We start from the raw sequence: 24,752 nt of genomic DNA, 5'->3' as shown, positions 1-24,752 counted from the left end.
CAAAAGTTCTGTGCAGATCTGTGTGCTAAAATCTAGCCATTTTTAGGAAGAGATGTGACGTTGATGTGAACATAGTAGTGTTGAATTATAACTTATTTCTCCCCCTGAATTTACCTTTGAAAGTTTTGCTCCTGAACTCTATTTCTACCTTGTGAATCAGCTACGAATCATATGCCCTGAACTGTTAGCTTTTAAAAACAAAGGGGATTTCATGACTGTGCACAATAATCACATTCAGAAAGAATTATTGCAAAATTAATTACTATTTATTCTGTCAGAGATTGGGGGGGGGGGGGGGATTTTTTGTAAAGCTGGCATATCCACTAACAGAATATTCACATTTCTTTGGAGCTTATTGGCCCTCTACTTAGTGATATGCTTGCATTTCTCCCTGGCTGACCAGTGCGTTCCTTGTTAATTTTTCACCAGGTGTTTTAGGGGATGCTGTAGTTTCATGGATGTCATTGATTTTGTCCCTATCCATGTCTGATTTGGCCCAATAATAAGAATTTTATTTGCTACTTCCATGAGAGCAGGAACAGACAGATGAATGAAAATCTTCTTGCCTTAGGAAGAAAAAACCCCTTGGTCTTGGCAAATAGTCTTTTTTCTTTAAACTAAGGAGTTTAAATTACATTTTTTTTAAGTCAGCTGCCATGGACCATTATAAACCAACATGTTCTACTGAGTTTTGTTTTTTAAATAGGAGTCATCATTTTGATTTAAAAGAAACACTCAAGTCAAATTTTCCACTATCACTGCAAGGAGAAAAACAAATTGCTTTTCTTCTTAAGTTCTTGGACTTTGATTCTGTTCTTTGCTGTGTTGCTGTGATAAATAATGTCATGTGGATTATTTAAGGCTAGCTGGTAGCTGGCCCATCTGTGGGCTGCTCACTATGGCGGTGGGCTCCAGGTGAGGTAAGAACAGCTCAGGGCTCAGAGGAGTGTGGGGTCGGTGCTGAGAAGCTCCCACAGCGAGCGTGGGGCTCGCAGGCAGCCAGAAAAAGGAAGAGAGGGGGATGGTATAGAAAGCTCTTTAACCACGTTTTCTCACTGCTAACACAGACTGTCAGGGGGGACATACTGCATGGATTACCATAAATCTATCATGGGCAAAGCAGTTTGGCTGCTTCCATAAGCTTGGTATTACTAGCAGAATTTAGTCTGTACAATGGTTTTTTTTTAATCCTTTCACAATCTCTTTCAAAGTATTTTAACTACCTATTCATGCACCTGCCCAGAAATGACAATTTACCATCACTGCTGCTAACTAAAGATTAGGGGATATGGCATATTGATTCTTTGATTCTTTGGTGTTTATTCTACTATGAAGAACAAAAATCATGAATGACATGAAGTGGGAAATTGATTCTTCAGTGTTTATCTGGAGACAAGGAACAAACTGTCAACAGCTGAAGTTGCCAGGCTCAAAGCAAACAAAAGAAGGTTCTTCAAATCACAGGTGGCTGAGAAGTGGAACACAGGATGCTTTGGGTGCCAGGGGCTTATGTGAGTCCAGGGGTGGGTGGGACAGGTTCATAGAAGAGAAATGTGTTAAGGGTTGCTATATATATAGCAACCATGTTTGTCTCAGGCAGATTATGGTCTGCAAATGGTGAGATAGAATCCTGAGCAAGGTGGATCTTTGCTTTGACCTGATGCAGCTTTTTTTATGTTCTTGTTGCGCACATCCTGTTTTTCAAATAATAATCCTATCCCACTGCTTCCTACTTTGGCTTCTCTGTTATCTCACCCATCAGCTATTTCTTGTCTTTCTGACTGTTGGCAAAGATGGAAATTTATTATATGTCTAGATGGTACCTTGCGCAGTTGGGGTCAGACTAGTGTGATCATTAAGTGCTATCACAATATAGGCATTAGTAAGAAATACTGTAGAAACATGGGGGATTCTAGGTTTTCTTCTTCTTGGTGGCCTCTGGGTTTTGTTATAATTGTCATTTGGCTTCTGTTCCCCAAGTCAAATTTGTTAACCCTTTTTGTTAAGAATGCAGTGGGTTTTCTGAAAATATTCACAGCAAGGTAGAGATCTTCTCTGGATATAAAATTCTGAAGCATTTCCCACTGCCACGTAGTGGGCACCTTTGATGGTTGTGGAATCATGATAGCTTTTACTAATAAGTTCTTGATTTTTTTTTCCACCTCTTTATATCCATGAAAATACTTGAATATCTTGATGCATTGGGCTTTGTTTACTGACTTGTAAAAGCAAACAACCCCAGTTGACGCAAGAGTGCTTTTGTTTGTGGTAGATTGGGGCTTGGACTACTGCATTTTTCAAGCAGAATCATCCTTGCAGGTTTATTGGGAAACTGGGGTGTAACTGTCTGACCTTTTGGTGGCTAAGTGATCACAACCACCATCTATGCAGCACCATGATATTTGAACAAGTCAGTGAAAACTGCTAGCCGAGGTTGCTAGCTATAAAACAGCGATGCTGTAGCAAAACTGTAAAACTGTCCAGGGAGAAGCATAATACACAGTAGCTGGAAAACACAGGAATTTGAACTTGAACACACTGGAGTTGAGAATCCACCATGAACAAAGTGGTTGTGTTATTTAACCCTGGCAACACATTTGTAGTGCAACTCTTAAAATGGGAAAGTTTTGACTAAATTGAATTCCTGTTGTAAATTTGATTAGGAAAAAATTAATCTCAGGATGCTAACTACTGATGAAGAACTGACAGTTTTTTCAGGACATTTGTGATTTTGAGAACATCTCTTCAAAAGAAAATACCCGAAGATGGTAATTAGCACTAAATTTTTTCTATACGTGCATGAGCTGAGACACAAGCCTTTGAAAGCAAGTGTTTTGTTAGAAAAAATCATGGGTGAATAAGGTTTCTATATGGATACTTAGATAAAAAAGAATTTGGGAAAGTATACAGTCTTGTGCAAATAAGGGCTGTTTCCTAATACTAAGAAGTAACTATGGGATTTAAAAATCCTTCTCCATAGACCTGCATATCATCTTGACAGACAGATTGTTTGGATTTCAAACACTCAGACTAGCAAAAATGTCCAAAAAGAGAAAATCACTGGAATTTCAGATTTGGATAATCCTGTTAACCAACCTGTTTTCCCAGCTGGGTAAATTTTAGGTTGATTTAGGGAAAGAATAACGAAGTCCTTTCTCACTACACCTTCTGAAATACTTACAGAAGCTCACATCCATACATCTCCCAATCTTTCTCAAAGGAGATGGAGTACACAGGGTGCGTGATGGCAGACATCGAGTTTGCTGATGTAGGGAACACACTGCTCCGTTCCTTTAATGTAATGTATTAGTTTAATTAACTTGCTTATGCAACTGTATTTTGCCACCAGTTATTTTCTTTCAGTAATAAAGTGAAATGCTCAGTTTGTGTAGAACACAGGTAAAGTTGAAACTAAAGTGTGTCTTCTCATTTAAAATAGGAGGCACCTACAATATAGCTGCCAAGAAAGAAAGTTTGCCTTGGGACTTCTTTTAAAAGGTTTAGGAGGGGCTGACTCATTACAGTCCCAGACAGTATATAGAAGAATACTTGTCCTAAGTCCCCTGGAACCGCTACTAGCTCCAGCTTTGACTGGGTGTGCTGGAAGTTTCTTGCCTTACTGAACTCAGTGCACACAGGGCAGTCAGCTTGTGTAGGATACACTGAACTTGTAAGAGGAGTGAGAGCACTTAGAAGGAAGTTACAGCATCCTTCTGTCATCCTTAATACTACCGCAGCTTTCTGAACCAGTCTCATATCTTCTCCTTGTGGCCAGGGCAATGGCTTGGTGTGAAGGCATCTCCAGGGGATTTTTGCATCTCAGCTGCCTCTTCTAATATGTGAGGAGATGGCGTGGTTTCTGTGCTCACCACAACTGCTTCCTCCCAGGTAAATGATATATTAAAGCCATGTTCATAGATTATTCCACAGTATGGCAAGCCTATGGCCAGTGTGGGTTGCTGGGATTTTTTGTTTGGTTTTGTATTAGAAAACCATACGGGATCTTAAGCAGTATGTCTTTTAGCCTTGCTTTCAGAGCACCCTTTCTTCCTTCTTAACTCTGCTGTTAAAAATTCACTTTGGGCTGATGCTTGGCACTTGAAAGCTCAGCCTGAGGATTTATTTTTATATATTCAATTTTTCAGAAAATTGGCCATCAAAAAGAGGTGGCTGTGAACCTTTGTGAGATTGTTTTTCTGAAGCAAAATGCACATAATCGTGCTGCCTGTCTGGTGTTGGGGGCTGCTGGTGGTGAAGGAGTTGTGTGGCTATGCACATGTGCCCGTTAGCCCTGCCTTATTAAATCTGAGCTGATTGTTCGGGTTCAGGCAATTTGCCAGGAAGGTATAGGCAAAGACCCTGAAAATACTGACTCTCTACAAATGTCATGAAAGTAGGTGGCCAGCCAGAGGAGGCAGATCCTACAAATGCCCACCCTGCTCCAAGGTGTGCTCACGGCTGGTCAGCCAGCCCATGCAGGTGTGCCCCCCTGGGGCAGAAATCCATAGGAGACTGGGCATTACTGACTCAGCTGCTTATGGAGCTGCTTATTTTTAATATGTGCTTTTTGGGAAGTCTGTAAGAGAACTGTGATATATTTCTTTCCCTTCTCTGAATAGACTGAAAGATCAGGCAGCAGCGTTTTGTATCTGGTCCTTTTGTAATAAAGACAGTTATCAGTCATATGCATACGTGGTGCTTATACTGGTGTTTATATGACACCCCTAAAACATCTTTCTTACCCCTTAAACAGTTTTAGTAGCAGTAATATGTCTCTAGCTAGAGTTTTTGTGGTTGCATCTGGCTGTATCCAATGGGTTTCAGCTCCCTGTTCATTTGAGAGGACTGAGCAAGAGTAAACCATCAAGGTTTGGAAGTATTTTACTTCTCTCTGTGCAAGAAAGGTTTGGGTTAGCAGAAAATAAGCCAAATTCTTCTTGGGGAATGATACAAATTTTGAATAAAACAAGATTGCTTGTAGACTTTGTACACTCATCTTGCCCATTTCTCAGTGCTGTTGATATTAATTGGGAAAAGCAAATCTGTAGCTCTTACCAACCCGTGGGTCTTCAGTTTCACCATCATGTTTTTATGAGAAGAGAAATACTGAAAGCAACCAGCAAATATTTGCTTAAAACAGCGAACTGGATGTTATTGATAGCAGAGGTGGGGTTCGCAGCCTGGACCTGTGGTTACCCCGGTTTCCCCCGCGGTGAATGAGGGGTGTCCCAAAGCTGCCCTGAAACTCGGGAGGCGAAGGGGCGTCTTGGCTCCCCGGGGAAGCTCCGAGCTCGCTGCGGGGAGCCTGAGGGGTCCTGCGGGTTTAAGCCTGCGTGGAGCCTTATCCCCGGCTTAACGGCTCCAGCCCAGGAGGGGCCCAAGGGAAATCCTGGGAAGGTGGGGGGGTGCCTTTCCTCGGGGCCGGGCCGGGGGTGCGGTGAGGTGCCGGGGTGGTGCCGGGCGGCGGCGCTGGGGGCCGGCGGTTTCCCAGGCGATGGGTGGGGAGAGGAGGAGGAGGAAGAGGAGGAGGAGGGGTCCCCGCGGCTTTATCTCCCACCCGGCTCCGCCTGCTGCCGGCTGCCTCCCGTCGCTTCTCCGCTCCGCTCCGCTCCGCTCCGCACAGCCGGGCCGGGCAGCGCCCATGGGCTGCGGCAACTCCACGGCCGGCGGCACGGGAGGGCGAGGTAGGGCGGCGGCGCTGAGCGGGGCCCGGCGGCGGGTGAGCATCCCCGCGGGCAGCCTTGCCGGGGGGCGGCGGGGGGCACCCCCACCACCCCCCCGGGGGGGGCTGCGTCCCCCCACCCCGGTTTGGGGGATGCCCGTCCAACGGGCGGGAATCGCTGCCCGCGCTCCGGCAGGAGCATCTCTGGTCCCCGAGGCTGAATCTCTTGCCCAGGGGAGAGGGGGTGATGTGGTCCGCCGGGGGGGTGGGGGGGGCACCGGAGGCTTTATGGTGCCTGGGTTGTCCTTAGGGTCACCACCTCCGACAGTAGCTGTCCTAGGCAGGGTGAGCCCAGGCCGGGAGCTGGACGAAAGGATCCCGCCGGGGGTGTAAGCTCCATCCTCTTTGCTTCCCTATAAGGCCACGAATGCCACTTCTGAAATGAATTTGTGCCACTTCTTCTCCAATGCTTGCCGGAGAAGTTGGAGGATTGAGGCTTCTTGCATGTTAATGTGTGCCACTGGCTGGTGCGTCCAGCGGGCTGCCTTATTTGCTATTTTCAAAAGAGGTAAGATCTGGGAAGATGGTGCTGATGTGCTCATCTTTCCCCCAGCCCCCTGAAATATATATGGAAATTGAAAAGTGGAGTTTCACCATATAATTATAAATAGCAGCATTTCACAATCATTTTTAATCCTAACTGCACTGGGCAAACATTGCCACCTGTTTCAGTACCTGTATTAAGTCTTTCAGATGCACTTGTTAGCTTCGTAACCTCTAGGAAATACACAGCAAAACAGCGGCCAGACAAGTTAGAATTACTGGGTCTCCATCTCTTACCATTTTGACTTACTTTATGCAGAGCTGCAGTGGTGCCTCAGGTGGTGTTAGTCCCAGTTTGAAGAACTGGACATCTCTGAGTGTGAATGATGATGCCTTCTCCAAGTTGTATGTATGTGTCTATGTTTGTGTGGTGTGTTGATGGTTTACACACTAAGCCCTGCGCTTCTCACTCCTAGGGGAAGGGGAGGCTTTTCTGCCATTATTGCTTACCTGATTTCTGCTAAATGATTATTAATTAGGTTTTAGGTATCATGTATTATCTATCAGAGGCCTCCCTCATCCATAAAGAATGCACGGTATGAATTTGCTTGAACTTCCATCACTCATTAGAGCTGTCCTGTTTGCACACATTAATTCTCTCCCATTAGTTGATTCCTGCATTGCTGTGACTGCAAGTTGTTTCAGTTTATGACCAATGTAGCTTCATACTGCTGGAGTGATGCTTGATCACATCCCATTTCTGTTTGCTGGCTAAAAGCACTAGAGCAAGTATCAGAGAAATTCAGAGGAAAATTTTGAGTTGACTATTAGTCCCATTGTTGTAGCTTCTCGTTTAATGTTGATCTGGCCACCCTGTGGAACTTGTGCCAGGACACAAACGGGTAAATGTCAGACAGACTAACTCTGACGGCGGTAGTATTTAGTGAATTATGTTGAACTAAAAGTTTGTTTGTTTAAATAAATGTGTCCACTGTTGCAATAAAGGCAGCTAATTTCAACAGGTTTTAGGTTGTAGATTCATAAATTATTTTTACTGAAGGTGCAGCCCCTTCAGTAGTTTAACTTACCTGTACTGTTATTCATAACACATTTGAACTTGCATTTTGTGGCAGCCTTTTGCATACTCTCTAGAATAGTCCGCAGATCTCCAATGGCTTAGCGCAGTAAAAAACAATGCCATGTAAAACATATAGTTAATATAATGGAATAATTACTGTTGCCCTGATAGACCTTTCCAAAGCAAATACAGCTTTGAAAGGTCCAGTTCTCTTCTCACTTTCACCACTGTCAGTCAGGAATAACTATGCAGTCTATGGTATTATAATAATCAACAAGTGTTAATAAAAGTAAGAAGTCAGGTGTCTACTATTTATTTTTTTCCATTTAGCATACCTTGCAAAGTGTGTCTAATAAAAATAAAATTATTTTATGTAGGGGAAGGAGAAGATGTACCATTTTTAATTGGAATTCTAGAGCTCTTAAGGAAAGTGTAACTCTGAGTATTTTCCTGAAAGACGTGAATACTGTGTAAAAACAAATTAATCTTGTGGCTTGCACAGCATGACTACATCATTAGTGCTAAAGTTATGACTATTCTACAGTCAGTAGTGTCAAAGCTAGAGGTACATAATGTATAATTAACCTGTAACACTCTCTGTCATATTATATGACTAAGGATAATATTGTAGCATACTTCACAGAATACATCAGACATGTTATGCTAGACCCCATTTTCTTACTCTGGTAAAATTTCTATTGTAGCCTAACTCAATTTTTCCTTAGCAGACATATATGTAATGATAGTTCAGCTAATGATATTATCTTCTGTTGCACGGCTAGAATGACATCAGAGGAGCGATCAGCTCTATGGTCTGTGAGATCTAAACTAATAGACATGATCTAGAATAACATTTCTGTCTGTGGTGCAGTACTCCAGAACACCAGCGTAACTCACAGAGCTTAAATTTTCCTTCCAGAGCATCAGACACTGGCAAAAGGCTCCTCAGTTGAGAAATGGCAAAACTGATGGTAAACTGATCTATACACATCCTTCTTAAATCACCTAGTTATTTTGTTAACTATGGTTTATACTGATTTTTTTAAATTTCCCATTACCCACAGACAGTTTTATTAACAAATTGCTATTTTCCTGATGTTTTGTTACCTCACTCTACGTATCCTTCTTCCATGTTATTTCCTGGTGTTTTAGAAGCTCCAAAATAGCTCTTCTGTTTTGGGCTTTTAAAAATATGTCCTTAAACATTAATTTACTTTTTTTTCCAAGTTAAGGCATTTCCCTTCATTCTAGTCTTGCTTCACTAACAGTTTTTAACTGCCTCTTCCTTTCTGTATCAATTGTAGTAGCAATGACAGCACCTTAAATTATGGTACTCAGTGGAGGCTGGCAGTCTAGCCTTAATTTAAATATACAGAGAAGCTGTTAGTCTGTGGAGAATTTCAAATACAAACAAATTATGATTAAGAACTCTCACATCAAGTTTAAACAGATTTATTAACTTCAAGTTTGGTGGAATGCCCAGGAAACCATTCTGCCATTCTATTTAAAATCCAACTAATTTTTAAAATTAATGTTTAATCAGGTCACGTCTATGTACAGAACTGCCACTGATGAGTTGAAGTAATCAATTTGAAGTAAATTGATATAATTCTGTCCTCAGTTACACTGGGGTATAAATAGAATAAATTCATTGATGTTAGGACTTGGTTCCTTATTGCTGTCTTTTGGAGCAAAATCAGAAAGGAGCCTACAATAGAAAACTCATTTGTAATCTGTTGCATGCGTGTGTGTGTAATTTTTATGTTTTTATTTGCTTTTTGTAACAATTTGAAGTATTTGCAAGAAAATATTGTAGGAAGTTGTTCATTAAAAATTAGTGGGAAAATGTTTCATAATCTGCTCTGAAGTCAGATACTGACATTTTTTGAATCCATGTTTTTATGCATGTAAGTGGTTGCCTCTCATCCTTTTTATGTTTTTCTGAAGTTTTTGTCTTCCACATTCACTCATTATGCATTTCTCAGCACAGAGGAATATTGTCTGTGGCTGTCAATTTCTTTCAACCATCTTTTGCGTTTGTCCTGCATTTACTGAAATCCTGCAGGCTTGTCAGTAACAAGCTGCTGTTGTTTTGAAAGTGCAAACCCCCCTCTCACTGAATGGAAGATACTTTGGAATATGTTCTTGTCCTCCTTCATTTGTGGCTGTTAAAAGGCTGTGGTTTTTTCTGAGAGATCACAGCTCCACTACTCTAGACAGAACGTTTTTCTTCTGTAATCACTCGGGCTCAGAGCGATGTATGGCTGAGTGGGCCTCGTTTATTCTGCAGGCTGTACTCTTCCTTCTCCTCCTGCAGCTGTAAAATGCCAAAATGCACCCATGGTCCTACTATGTAGGTGGTGTGAGCAGAGAGGCCGTTCAGGACAATTCAGTACTGCCTATTTTTTGTAGATACAGCTTCCTGTCTTCCCCTCGGCCTCTTGCTGAGGTTAGGCAGAATTTGGAAAACCAAATCAACATGAGCCTATTGAGACAAGGTTTGTAAGGTCAAGTGCTGCCTTTTTTTAGGCCAAGCTGATACAGTGGGAAAAAATGGACAAACTTTGCAATGTGTGATGCTTTTCTCAAGTCACATATCTAAAACATCATGGCTACCAGAGCACTAAGCCTTGCTGCTCTGGAACAGCTATGCACTGTTTGTAAATTGGTGGTAAATAAGATTCTTTGGCTGAACTTCTGGCAGGAGGAACTTGAGCAGTTATAAAATAATGTGTCGCTCACTAAACATGGAGGAGTTAGAGAAATATGTCAGTGAAGTAACAGGGGTGAGGGTGAATGGATTGGACTTTAAAAACAAACACGTCTGTACAAACTGAGATATTATTGGGTTCCTTGAGAAATAAAATCTATGTATAAAGAGTGTTCAGGCTGCCTAAGGAAGAAAACCTTATGAGTTGCTACATAGAGATACTTACGGGCCACCTACCTGAAGGGGTGTTCACTTGCATGCTCAGAACTCTTCCAGGAAGAAAACTGTGAACTGGAAATACTTTCAGAGCTACATTCAGGTACTTTAGTGGTATTCAGGTAAATTTGGACCAAACTCTTGTTTCACTTTTGCTAGTGAAAATGAGAAATAACACCACTGAAATCAATGGAATCCCATCAGCGGAAGTGAGGATAACCGGTTCTTTGTGCTTATAAAAACAGTAGTAAACAGTTTGTTTATTATATGTATTTATTTATTAGAAATAGTAAAAATTACCTCTTGAAAAGTGAATTTGTTTTTATCATAGTTCTCCATGTTTTTGTGTGAAGTGCATTTCAAAATGCTGCAATAATTTTTCAGCAGTGACGCCCCCTCTAATATTCAAAGGAAACAAGTGTTGCCAGGTGTGAATGCTAGTGGCACATCTGCGTTCACAAACACAGGTCCATAGCTGTATAGCGCTACATGAAGGCCAAGCTGATGGGTCTGAGAGACTGCTCCTGTCCCCAAGTGTGAATGTATGTGTACTGTAATGCATTGAAGGCAGGTTCAGCATTGAACATGGACGTGGCATTGAAGTGTGCCTGGTGATTGACTGGAATTTGAGTATCATCTCCACTGGGAAATGTAATCGTACTGTAGGCACATAGTTCTCACTCAGCTAAGCTTTCAGTTTGTGTGTTAAATGCTTTTTACTTTTGGTATACTTGCTGCAAGGAAGGCATTAGTTTTTCAAACAAGGATCCAAAGCGCTGAGACCTCAGCTCAAACTCAGAAAAGGCTTGGCAAAGGCCTCACAAAGGACCTCTCATCTCTTTTTGGAGAAACTGAGTTTGTTTGCAGTGAGTTTAGGTTGAAAAAATGAGAATGTTACGGTTCTGGCGCAGAACAGGCATATCACAGGAATAGTTTCTCTGAGAAAAAAAAAAAAATCCTGCTAGCTGCAGCGGTGGAGCTAGGCTTTTGAAAACGTGTTGTCTGAGGTGTTGCTGATGCCTAGGCTCTGTCTAGATGTGCACGGTGTTGCCCTGAAGTTGTGTAGCTGAGCTGACTCTGGATGATCTCGCCTTGGTAGCAGAAAACATCTCCCTACATCGGCCAAGATCGAGCTTGTATGCAGCACTGCAATGCCAACCTTCCACCTGGACACAATTAATTTGGAGGATTTATATGTAGTACTATGTAGATGTGCCTATAAAGCCAAAAAGTCTTAGAAAGCTGCCTGACAGAATTAAGTTTTATAGTGAGGACCTGAGCTTATTGTGCATAGAGGTACTCCCTCCAGCTTAATTAAGAGTTTCTGATGATACACATAGCTGTACTGAGATTTTGCTGACTCTGGAAGCAGTACTAACAAAAGAAATGTGTACAGTCTAGTCTACGTTGTTGCTGGGGAAAGGAGGGATAGCCAATTCACTGGAATTGGGAGTGATGTTATGTTCAAGAGTTAGCTGTAAAGGGAGGTGTTTCTTGCCATCTGAGCCATCCATTCAGGTGGACAGTGCTGGAAGGCCTTGCAGGACTGTTTCTTCCTCTCTCTGTTTAAAATAAGGATGCGGAAGGCATATTCTTACACATCAGAGTGAGACAAAAGATACTTGCTATTTATGGATATTTTTCAGCAGCAAAAATAAAGTTTTTCAAGAAATGAAGTGCCATGACTGGAAAAAATCCCAACCTACCTCCAAACCCATAAAATCTTTTGGATTGACAACTGTAGTTTCTTCAGAGTGAGCTCAGATAACCTCTTCCAGCTAAGTACTGAGAGGAAGAGGAAAAGAAGTGAAAGGTTTTCTAATGTGTACCCTAGCTTGTATAATTAATAGAAGGGATAATTTGCTGGTTACTCAGCTGAATGATATACCAGCAATAGCAACATGGCATTAATAACTTGGGAGGAACAGGAAAGAGCTTGTACTTGAGTGAATGTTCCTCTCCCAGCAAGAAGCATCTGAGTCACCAAAAAAAAAATCAATCACTGAGATCAGGCAGCCAGGTGGTAGTTTTTGTCTTTTTGCTTTTTGTTAAATAGCAAGATGAATTAAGGGGTGGTCGATCTCTTTAGATGTCTGGGACTTTAGATGGATTGTGTCCCAACATTTATATTAGTTCTGTCTAGTTGTTTTATAAAACTTTGTTTATGTGGCAGGAAGAATGGAGCAGCATTTTACACATGTAGTGTCAAATCTACAACTGAATCAAACAGCAAAATAAACAGGCATTCAGGAGTAACTTCTTGGTTAGTTGGAGAGACTTTGTAACAGACAAAACCACCAGAAGACTGAGCAAAGTGAAGCATATAAAATTCAGAAAGATGAATTTTATCTTATGTTGCTCCCATCCTGAGTGACTGCACCTGGGCATTGGTCCACAGCAGAATAATTTTCACCCACTGAGAATCTAGCCTAAATCTAAGCATGATAGCTTAAGGGATAATATAGATAATCATTAAGGATAAGCTAGACAATTATGAGAAACCTGTTCACTGACAATAGAACATTCCTGTTGCAATTTCTGTGTTTAGGACAGAAAAGGCAGAAAAATGTACTATCAGTTGGTTTAGAGGATTATACCATTATCTTGTAAACATGCACTTTTTTTCATTCTAGGTGCCACAGGGACTACTAAAGATGTGTAAGTACTTACTCTACTCTTTCAAATACGTAAGCCTGGACTTATTTTCAGTCCTACTAGCCTTATACTAGATTTAGTCATACATGATTCATCTGGCTCCTAACATATAATCACCACCAGATTTTTATTGTCTTTAGTGACAGCTTCCATATCCACAAAACAACTTCATGTCTTGTTTACTTTTCTACAGATTCCTTCACTCATTATTTCTCTAACAAAAATGTCTTTTCTCTGCTTCTGTTGAAAGAGTTGTTTCCCAGAGGTGGTCATGTTACTTCAGACTACACTTCCCTGTCTCATACGAGTACACCTTTTTCCAAAGGCCATGTCATTGTATGAAGTGATCACATAAATTTCCACCAAGGCCTGTGAGAGATGTAAAGAGTCACTGAGGCAAATTTCTCCTCTTTGCGGGAGACCTGGTAACCCATTCAGACTTCCTTTTCAGAGTACCCACCTTCTCTAGATGTTCTCCGCATTGAAGATAGTATCTATCTGTTCCTCTTTCCCTTATATTTGACACTGAGTAGCAGAGGGCAGCCCTACCCATCCTGTTTTTCTCTAAATGTGTAAGGTCTGAACCTCTATTGTCCTGCTGCCTCTTGCCAACTTCTGGTTTTCAGAAAAGCACCAGCAAAAGATTAGCATTTCTCAGCCCATCTTTCATTTGCTGATGCAGAAGTGTGCAGGAACAGCTTTATTCAGCCATAAATTTATTTTCCTGTCAAAGGAAGCATTAAAGAAGTCCTCCTGAGGTCTTTTCTTCTATTCTATATTATTGGTATTTGCCACTAGAGTTTGAGACTGAGGATTTTAATGTTGTGCAATAGGAACATTCTTCGGTTTTATTTACTTCATTTAGAATAACTACTCTAATTAGATGGAGGAATCCTGCTGTAGAAATGAGGGCTGTCAAGTCAGATAAACAAGTGGAGAGAAGAGCTTAACAACAGGCTTGTCCTTGCTATTACAGAGCACAGCTGAGAGCTAACAACAGGTCTCACTTGGCAGATGAATGCTGTTGTCACAGATACTCTTGAGATCTGTGTTACCCATGTAGTCTGTCTTCTGGGTTTGCAGTGTCAGACATAAATAAATTACAGAAGGCAAGTTTATGAGGAACCTCTTCTTGATGCAGCCTACAGCATCCATGCCCTCAGCACTTCTATATATACAAAACCACTGGTTTTAGTTTGTATTAGGGCCTTTTTCTGTTGTTCAATTTAGATAACTTAAGTGACTGATTTAGAACTGCATCTCTCTTTTTGCTCTTCAGTAGTTTTAAATTTCAAAATTGCAAGCACTGCTAAATTATGAATTTAGTAGGCACATTTCTATGCTTAAAGGTACGGGTATATGTAGAACTGCATTTGTGTGTGTGTAAGCATTTGTAGGAGGACTGGGAACATCCTACTTATTAGTGTTAGATCATCTGTCATGTTTCAAAAAAGTATCGGGATAACTTAGAAAAAACTAATTACTAGTGCAGACTTCAAGAAAGTGAAAGGGTCAATCCTGGAACCATTACTCATTCAGGTAAGTATAGTGGAGCCAGCCGAACAACCTATGTGAGTAATAGCGTGCTTGAGCCTTCTCGTCAGACATTAGAAATGCAGATCTAGATCTGTTAATGAGGAATGGCAGTGATGACCTGAAAAGTCCTAAATCAGTCATCCTAATATTTTACAGCAGATTTTTACAAAGGAAGTAAAATACCAGAAAAACTATTCTAGTTTCATGGAAATGAACAAAGCAGATTTATATGAACTGACATTATAGATCCACACAAGCTTTTATTTTATACCTTCTCACTGCTATCAGCTAAAGATTAAAAAATTCTCTTTAAAAAAACCTACTTTTTTTTTTTTTTGTCAAATTTCAGTCATATTGGTTCCGGTCCAGAAAAGCATTCAGGTGTGTCCTTACTGACAGCATACTTTTCAATACAGAATCTGGTCATTCTAACTCAAGAGATTTCTCATTTCTTGACTGCAACTCATTGCCAAGGCACCAGCGTCTCCTGGAGTGAGCAGCTGAGTGAAAGGAGGGAGGGCTGGATCCTGCTCTGAGCCTCTTGGGGTGACTGCGGGAAGTTACTTTGCCCTCTGGGCCTTGAGTTTCTCCACCAGTAAGATAGGGATGATGATATGATCTTCCTACGCAAAGTTCTGTGAGATTGAGGGCCACGTGGTGACAAGAAGGTTGTATGGTCTGGGAACGTGATCTCTCCCTGTGTATTCCAACCCTCAAATCAACGGTGAATCTGTTGGCCAGCCTTAGCCAACACACCTGCCCCACTAATGAAGAGAAGTATGTCACTACTAACTGGAAAAGCTTAGGTATAGGAGGGGTTAAGTATATTCTAGAAAATAATGCAGTGCCTGTGATATTCAGAATGTGGCTAAATTCAGAGGAAGATTAGTAACAGTAATAAGGAAAGGACACAGCAATTCAAGCCTGTTTCAAAATATTGGGAAGAAATCCTTCAAATACAAATGACAGGCCCTTGTTCCCAAGAAATGCTGAGAAACTGAGGAGAAGTAGTCTGTCACTTGTGCAAAGTTTAGTGAATCATTTCTTCTGGGACTACTGAGCATGGCTAGAAAGAGTCTGTATAATGCTCAGCACGAACAGAGTCCTAAAAGCTGAGGTAAGAAAAATGTGGATGGAATGAATTAATGTGAATGCCTGTCATTTGATATTTAAAATATTATGTGAAAAATGACAGCTTCTTTTACCATCAAATGGACATGGGACTGATTGATGTAAAAACTGACAATTGAACCAAGTATATTTTTCAGACTTAGGAGGGTGACAGGAAACCTCTTGGGATAGACAAATCCTTACCAAAAGAAACATTTTTTCTAGCTCAAGATAGAATGCTGTTATGTGGATTTGCTGTTAAATCCACCTACTGGCTACAGGACTTCACCTATGCTACCTGCTGAAAAACATGCTCTCAGTTCCTCTGGAGGAGATGTCAACAGCATCTGGGGGAAGATGCAGTGACACAGCAGCAGATCAGTACAAAGTACATCGAACTGCTAAGTTCCTTTTGCCATCTATTCCTGGTGCAGAAAAGCTTATCCTAGCTTGCTCTTCCTGGAGGACTCTGTAAATACAGATATTTAAAGATATTTTTTTATGTTAGGTTCTTCCTTCATCCCTGACCAGACAAGAAGCTAGAGACACATTGGAAGTAGAGAGGGAGAGAGAAAGGATGTGCTGGACTCCTGTATCCCCATACCCTCTCTGAGTCTGGGAAATGTGGCAATGGGATGGATCACTGCTGAAACCAAAGGAGCTTCTTTCCATTCTCATTTCCACATGGTTGAGTCTGCTCCCCAGAGCCACTCGTGTTCACCTGGCCTGGGCAGAGAAGCAGTACAGCTGACACCTGAACATTTGAACATACGTAATTAGTGGGCACCTTTCAAAATGGGGCCTTAAGCTACAGTGTGTGAAGGCAGCAGTGTGTGAATATGTGTAATGCATAAACTGTAACATCATTCCTCCCCATTCTGCTTAGAAAGGAGTCCTCAGAAAGGGATGGAAAATAGCTTCTTTCTTAAGTGCCATGACCAGAATTTTTCTTTCTTCTCCCTCTCACTTTTCCACTTTCCTCCTGCCTCTGCTTCCTTTCTCTTTCCTAGCAGGACTACAACAGACTGCACCCAGTCATCACCCAGTCCAAGATCTGTGGTCTGTACAATCCCAGATCATATTTGCTGTTGTGCATTTAGGGGAAAAGGTATTGCAAAATTAGACTTCGATTTGTAGCTATTAAGAGGAAAGGAAGAAAGCAAAATGTTTAAAAAAAAAAACTAGTCTACTTAATCATAGGCCTAGATAATTTGTTTTGGTGAATGACAGTAATGGTCCAGTGATGCCCCATTACAAAACATTTCTAGAACAGAAGAAAATAGCCCTGTTGCCTAGTAGAGTCTCTTTTTTTCAAACATTGACATTAATTTCCTGTTGGACAATATTGATTATTATTCTTACAACTTCATTTTAGAGTGCCAGCGCTTTTAAAGGATTCTTTTCTCTGGATAATGGTTAATCTGGATTATAGAAAATGTTTCCAATTGTATGAGAAAATCAATCCTGTGACACATTCACAAGCAATCATTTCTGTTGAACCAACTGATCTTTTGGCACCCAAAGTCCCTTTCTTAAAGTGTTGTCTTTTTTTTTTGCTAAAAATACAGTCCTCATTTCTACCCACTGATGTATTACACAGGCTTTCCACTTTCTTCAGCTGGAATTGGCCCACACTAGGACAAAGCAGCTTCACAGTCTTCAAGGGAAATTGCCTCTGAATTTTTCTGTCTGCATGTGTGAAGACTGCAAGGTGGCTTAGGCTTCATGGGGTCAGAGGAGATGGGAAATGTTTTCTGAAATAGCACTAGCTCCTCCAGGGAGGAGTGGCAGGAGGGCCAGAGAATGAGGAGTTTATTGCTCAGACTCTCCTGAGTGGTAAGACATAGGCAAAGACAGCAGACGAGGAGGCTCACCCCCCTCAGTGCTATGCCCTGCATGAATGTCATTTAGCAAAACTGCAGCATACTTAGATTTATCCCAAACCTCTACTATTAAAAGGACCTGTGTACCCTTATTCACTGTAGTGACACAGAAAGGATAGTTGGTAATGTTCTGCCACTTAGAAAGAAGATAAGTGTAAGATAATTTCCCACTTGTAGCAGTATTTTTAAGCATTTGCTACCCTTCCAGGAGAGTGCTGACTGAGCTTTAAGGGGCATTTTCTTGCATTTAAGGCTGCATCTTCCTACAAGCTCTCTGCACTTCAGGCCAAAATCCCATTGACTTCAGGGGTCAGTGATGGCATACAGCCCTGACAGTTAAACAGTAGGCACATCTACCTTTTATAATAAAAAAATTACAGTAAGAAATGTCATGTATTATTGTTCAAGATCATGATTCAGAAATGCCTTTCAAGGCTACAGTATGGATTTAGCCCTAACACTGGATAAAGGCCAGCTCTCAGTTTTATTGCCTGGGTAGCAGATCAGAAATTCATGGCTCAGCTCATGGTGGGGAGTATCTCTGCATTGCCCCCATAGTCCAGGCAATTGGTCCTTCAATGGGAATATTCAGGTGAGGCTATCTGGGTAAACAGCCTGTGCGTGAGCATTTCCACAGCAGAGCCCCCTTTGCTGTTTGCAGCCTTCCCAGGGCACGCTGTGGCCGTATCTCATGGCTCCCTGGGCAGCTGTGCTCCAGGACTCCTTCTTGGGCAGTTGTCACAGCTGCCCCCAGCTGTAGGGAAGGAGTGAATGATGTTTGGATTTAACAGCACTCAAGCTATCTTGCCTCTATTTTTATTGCTAGGTTGGTAGGTGGCAGACCAAGCTAAAATGCAGCTGCTGCCCTGATCCATACCCAGCCATGCAAGCAGAACTCAAAGTCCAAATACTTAATCAAAGGTGGGTGAGTAATTTGTGTGAAGACTGGCACTGGGGCACAGACTGAGACTACAGCGCAGCACTATACCCTCAGGGAGCAAGAATAAAATCTTTATCTTTTCCATACTAAATTTGCCTTCACATTGATGCTGATATCCCCCCTGCTCCAGTTCAGCTACACTGGACAGTATTTCAGTGGGGGGAGTCAAACAGCAGTGACTCCCTATCGATTTACAGGCTGACCTGTGATTTTTACCCTAAAGGTAAAAGAGAAGCAATTGCCCATTTATAAAGGATTAGTAACAGTTACTTGGTTTGCAAACAACTCTGACTTCAGGAATTGCAGTACCTCATTTTATGGAGAGGCTCTAACATCTTTTGGCACAGCTGCTGTGAAGGTTTCTCTTTCTTCATTGTCATTCTCATGCCAGCATGGACACCCAGTCCCTTCCAGTACTCTTCTGGTGGAATAGCAGCCCAGTCTTGTTCCTGTTATGTGTGGAGCGGTGTGAGGACTCACTCAGGAAATGTCTTAGTTTACCAGTTTCAGCTCACAAATCTACTTTCAGGCATCGCTGGTGGCGTTCATGAAAAGTAAGCTGCATCTGTTCTCAATCCTTTTCTTTCTTCTGTATATTAGATTGGAAAATTGTCACTCTTTTTGTGCCTGTGTAAGTACTTTATTGAATTGTGGATGACCTGAATTAAACTGGGATTAGTAATAATCCCCTTCTTCCCTTGCTCCTGAATCTACCCAGATGGTCATGGAGCATCTGAAAGAAACAATCTGCTAATGTGCCTTGTATCTTTTGATGTTACAGAGCAGAAGAATCTGTATCAGATGATGACAAAAGGAGGTAGGTGCTCTGCCGGGGCTGGCTTTGTTTGCAGTAGGCTGCAGTGATTTCTGCTGCCAGATGTACATCCTTCCTTCCATCTTCCTAATTCCCACCAACACCACCAAAGCAGAGAAAAATGAAAAAGCAGAAGAGAGGACATCTCACACAGAGCCCAGTATTGATGAGTCCCCCCCATCCTGTTAGTGAGTTGGGGATGGGGGGAACTTTGCAGCAAGAAGAGCACATTATCTCACAGCTGTAGGTGATGTGCTCAATAAGGGCCAGTGACCTCTGCCTTCACACCAGCCCTGCCACAGGAGATGGTATTAGCACTTGTGGGAGATCTCTGCTGGGATGGAAGTCAAAGGAAGTATGACTCTATCATCAAACAAATCAGAAGTCAACTTAGAGCCCTGGGGGCTGGAGGAGGTGTGATTAATTTGGAACCTAACGGGGTAGAGCAGCATAATGGGAGTCTGCAAGTAGCTCTAGGCATGGCAGAGGCTCTTAAGGACCCAGTTTTTCACCTCCTTGCATCAGTCTCTGCTTTTCATACAGGCCTTGGAGCCAGAAATTATGCTTTGCAAGGCCATGAAGGGGAGAGAATTGGACTATGGAAGTACATAACATTCTCATGCTCCTTCCTGCTAAGTTTTCTCCAAGTGTGGCCCTAAGCAGGAGGATGCAGGCCCTATTTATTAATGGGGAGAGGTCAAAGTGCTGTTTAATTGGTGTGCATTGTTTGAAGTGAGATGCTTCAGTGGTCCCAGTGTCAAACATTGCTATCAGGTTGGCTCTGTCCTCAGTTGGATATATTCTGTGTCTAGAAGAAGCTGAGCAGGTGGGGTTTATTGTCACAAGAGAGTTGGGATTTAATGAAAAATATTAAGAATTTGAGTGAAAAATAGCTCCTTTCACAGGCTTGTATCCCACTCAAGAGCAACAGCTAGCCTTAAGGTTTTTTTGCCTGGCACTGTATTAGCAAGCATGTGGCACTTAATACGCACTTTTCCCATAGCCACGGGAAATGAGGGGTCTCTGTGGATGCTCATGCAGAGGTGCCCTCCTCTCTGACCATCCGTGGTCTTTGTAATGCTGCTGCATGATGTCAACGTTATAGGGAGAAGTGTCACAATAAAGCTCTGATGTCTCTTTAATTGTTTCTTTATACCAGGAACTATGGTGGTGTGTATGTTGGCCTGCCGTCGGATGCGGCTGCCATGGTTTCCAGTCAGACAAAAGCTGCACCGAAAGGTATTGGAAAGTTGTGTATTGCACTCCTCCTTCTTTCTCAGTTTAATTTTATGTAGTAAGATGTATTTCCTTTAAAAATCAATTATTATTTCAGACAGACTGGCTAGCCTTGGAGCCTCTTAAGGCAGTGGGGCTATTTATAATTGTTAAAGTGATTGTTCCCATTTATTTAAATTTTAACACACTTTTGCAGAAGGATCCTAGAGCAGATGCTGACAGTGTGGTACATTGTCTTCTGAACAGCTTCTCCATGCTCTGAGTGCTCTGTGAATTCAAAGAAAACAAAACCCTGTTAGGACTAAGAGACTGTGATAGATGCACTTGCAGAGCCTCAGTGCTATTTTTAGTTTTGAAGGTGTTTACTTGCATTGTGGTGAATTCCAGTAATAACAGTTAGTAAGTGCTTGCTTTCAGGTTTATTTCTGTTCTTATATGAAACCCAGTGGAAACTGTTTCTTTTCCATGTGATATTTTTGAACAGTGGGAAAAAGCATTAGGTTTATAGGTACTTAATAGACAAGTCGTAAACATATAATGATGAAATCATGTAATATTGTTTAGATTTAACACAACAAAATGCTGCTGTCACATATGTACACCACAGAGTTTAGTCAGTAGCTGGTGCTTCCAAAATTTGCTGCAAAACAAAAAAAAACAAAGAAAAAATAATACTATTAACCAAAATAATAGCTGGATTTGGAACAGTAGTATCTTTATTGCATGTTCTTTTTAAACGGTGTTCTAAATTAGTGATGTTACAATGTTTTAACCGTCTTTATCTTTTTTTAATTAAGATTAGAAGGAAATAAACACATCAAGATGGAAACAGCTGGAGGTACAGTATGCCTTAATTAATGTTATGTGCTTGGCATGTATTCATTGAACAGAAACAAGGTGGCAGTGCTCCCTATGCTGCTCTTGGGTGGTCTGGGCATTGCCCAGTTAATTCTTCAGCTGCTTCTCCTGCTGGACCAGGAGCCAGTTCTCAGTGGTGCAGACATAAATTAGAAAGTCACCTTCTTGGTGAGAAGTGAGAAGCAAGGAAGCTCTGTATTACTCCATTTGGGAATAATCAAATGTCCTTGTATTCACCTTCAACCACACCACAGCTAATCCTTCAGTGGTACTAGGACCTCCCATGAGAGGTGAGGCGCACCAGCAGTGTGTAGACCAGCCTCTATAGAGACAAAGCTTTTCCCAGGAACGAGTAGTTTGCAGTTAGAAAACATCTCCATTTTGGGGAGGACATTGAGGATCATAGTGAGGCACCCACTAAGTAACCTACTGGAGCTTTCCTCTCGCTATGGGTAAATCTGTGGGGGCTTTGTTCTCCACTGGCCAGAACAGGGCAGTGAAAATTTATAGGCTGTATTCCTGACTTTAGAGTTTGAACTAACTAACTAAAAAAAAGTCCTTTACAAGTTCATGTCTGAAGAAAAAGTAAAACAAGCTAAGTTTCCATTCAGAATTTGAACAAAATAAACATTGACAAATTTCGAAAGGGAACTGGTTTGATGTCTAGCCAGTGGGGAGGGGGAAGTTATAAAGCTGCCAACAATTTCCATAGGAAGCAGAACCCTTTCTTAATTTTGGTGAAGAGCCAGAAACATTTATGTCTGGCCCTGGTGCTGAACGCACGCCTAGTATATATGGTAGTATATGCCGGAGTATATAGAGACATACACTGATTGTCTTTAATCATGTGAATGGTTAAAGCCTCATGGACTGTGCTAGGAGCTCTCATACACAGGGAGACCTTCAGTTGGTCATCACACCTAAATTTAGTAACCTGTCTGAGATGTCTAAGCTAGGAACACTGTCACCCTTGACCTGGGCAAGACTGAAGCACCTTTAGATTGCAGCTTTCCATTCGTTTTGATGAATAGAGCCTGGGTTAATTAGGTCCCTGTCTAGGTGCTTTAGTTAAATGCCTGAGACATATTTTGCGATTCAGAATAGTGGAAAGTGCACTTTGCCTTCTTCATTGGTGCAAGATCAGGGCTTGGCTGCTGACTCAGGCCAAGATGAGCACCTTTAAACCTGCGAAGGATCCTCTCAGCTCCATGAGTATACGTGCATGTGTGTCTGCAGGACATAGACTACAAATCTCTCAGCTTCTAATGACAACCTAGTTCTCTGATTTATGTATAGAGTGTTACTGTGTTACTTTACCAATATTTCTTTACCAGTTTAGCTAAACCTCTTTGTTCCTTTCTTTTTTCAAACAGTCTTCTACTAAGACCAGTTGCCAGTGCTTTAGAGAGAGCTGTCTTTGTGCTGAAGATTTTTATATTTACGTAGCCTTCTGGGGCGCAAGAGAGATCAGAGCACCAAAAAATCTAAACTGTTGCAAGTTCCAACTACGGGTAAAGCTTAAAGTACAGCGTTGAATCAGTTTCCTATGATGGTTGCATTATGGAAACCTCCTGCTGTTCTCCAGTGAAAAATGAAATTAATGAACTCATTGTGGATGTTTCTGCACAAGAGCTAATTTTGATGATCTGCAACTTATTTCTGTGTGGCCATATTGCAGATTTCATCAGCTATCAGCTATGCTTCGTATATTTTCTCCAACAATTTTTGATAGATTTTATATAGAAAACCATTACTACTGTCCACTTAATAGTTCTTATGGTAGGTTCTTATAAATTAATTGTTAATTTACTTCAGAGTAATATATTTGACAGGTTTGCATCTTTTTGGTAATATTGCGAATTTTAATATTTTTGCTGTGAAAACTTAGGATGAAATAAGCATAAGACCATCAGGTTCTTTATAATTACTACTGTCACTTTTATACAGTGAGACAAATAATAGTGTTTAATTTTCACCTTTTAAGAAGATATTGCTCAAGGAAATTTATTTAAATAAGAACAATGTACTTCATCGTAATAATTACATGTCTGTTTTTATTTTCTTCATCTCTATTTCTTTTATAAAGCATTACATGGAAAAAATACTAATGAACCAAACTATTATGTTTTGTCTTCCATTCTGTGTAATATTATAATGACATTTCCTTGTGTAACGATGAAGTGATAGTATTTTTAGAGATGGCAGGACTAAACTCCAGTGCTGTATCCTCCTGAACTATAGAGGATTTTTGATCACTATTAGAGTTTTTTTATCCCTGACTCATCTCTAAGCATCTCCAATAGGGCAAATTGTAACAGAATGAGTGCTATTACTTTAACAAATTGTTGTATTAAATAACGTATGAGAGGTTTTAAAATTCATTTAGTTTATAGCAACTGTAGGTTTCCCACGGAACATAAAACAGATTGTACGTTTCCATATGGCTGAACAAGTATTTAAATTATTAAAGCCTTTTGCATAATTCTTTAGTCAAACTCTTTTTAATAGGACACAACATGCCATACATTTTAAACAAACAAATAAACAAAAACCCCCCAACCCACATCATATTAATGTATTACTGTAGAGTAATGACTACTTTTAAAATTAAAAGAAAAAAGCAACACAGAAAACTTGGACATGAAGTAAAACATTGTAAACCATGAAATTCCTGCCTGTTTCACTGATCTCTATTAAGACCAATGAACAACCATTGACTATGATTTCCAGTAACTTGCAGCTCTGGCTTTAAAATAAGTGGTAGTTTATTTGGTGTGAGGCCTGTAAAAAAAAGTATTTTAAAATATTCCTTTCGTGTCCTCTTTTGAAGTATTTGTGACATTATTTACTGCTATTCTCTAGAAATCTGCTACTTGGGTTATCAACAGTTTCAGGCTTCCAGCTCCTGAAGACAAATATGCATCTCTTTCTTGACCCCTTCAACCTTGAACTGAGATGAAATAAGCTTGAAGATTAAGAGGTGGTGTTAAAATATCTCAGTATGAATGAATGTCTGTAGATTACATCTGCAGAGTCTTGTTCTTGCAAGTCAAGCTGATGAGAACTCAAACAGCACTGAGTAATAAACATGCAGGTTTGCTTCCCACCTGCTTACCATAGCATAAGGGTGTAGTTTCCACATCACATGTTCCACAAATGGTCTAAATGGTCTGCACAGCACAAGTTTATTTAGTATGCAGCAATTAGGCCCATGCCTGACCTGAACACGATTGCCTCTCCCAAAGCAGAAAAAACACCAGTCATCCTATGGCTTGAAAAGCCAACAACAGATGACAGTAATCTCCCCAGTTATTTGTCCACTTCTATCCTTTAAGTTGCTGGGAAGAATCATCAAAAAGGTGGACAGGGCTAAATTCGAACATTACTTCTGCTACTGACTTCCAAACCCCCATGTGTGGGCTGAGGAAAGAAAGAGGTGATCTTTAATGAATAGCTCTTAGCAGTTGGTGGTGGGACAGTTGCAAAGGGTGCTTTTCTTGTTTTACGTCAT

At 41.1% G+C, this 24,752-nt stretch overlaps 1 protein-coding gene across 1 annotated transcript; it reads left to right on the top strand.

The window, feature by feature from the left end:
• Window positions 1-5,656: 5,656 nt before the first annotated feature.
• On the top strand, window positions 5,657-23,909 carry C5H12orf75 (chromosome 5 C12orf75 homolog). The gene is made up of 7 exons (XM_074825875.1): window positions 5,657-5,684; window positions 12,843-12,867; window positions 18,725-18,887; window positions 19,115-19,150; window positions 20,307-20,386; window positions 21,181-21,221; window positions 22,615-23,909. The coding sequence occupies exons 2-6, from the start codon at window positions 12,864-12,866 to the stop codon at window positions 21,183-21,185; spliced, it is 288 nt and encodes a 95-aa protein (XP_074681976.1). The 5' UTR covers window positions 5,657-5,684; window positions 12,843-12,863; the 3' UTR covers window positions 21,186-21,221; window positions 22,615-23,909.
• The last annotated feature ends 843 nt before the right edge of the window (window positions 23,910-24,752 follow it).

Source organism: Strix aluco, chromosome 5 (assembly GCF_031877795.1).
Source record: "Strix aluco isolate bStrAlu1 chromosome 5, bStrAlu1.hap1, whole genome shotgun sequence".
NCBI lineage: Eukaryota > Metazoa > Chordata > Aves > Strigiformes > Strigidae > Strix > Strix aluco.
The sequence above is the reverse complement of the archived record's forward strand: the minus strand, read 5'-3'. Positions and strand labels throughout refer to the sequence as shown.

Coding starts and splice junctions, on each gene's coding strand:
- C5H12orf75 (XM_074825875.1), top strand. Junction 18,888..19,114: donor GCTGGTGGCGTTCATGAAAA/GTAAGCTGCATC, acceptor TTGATGTTACAG/AGCAGAAGAATCTGTATCAG. Junction 19,151..20,306: donor TCAGATGATGACAAAAGGAG/GTAGGTGCTCTG, acceptor TCTTTATACCAG/GAACTATGGTGGTGTGTATG.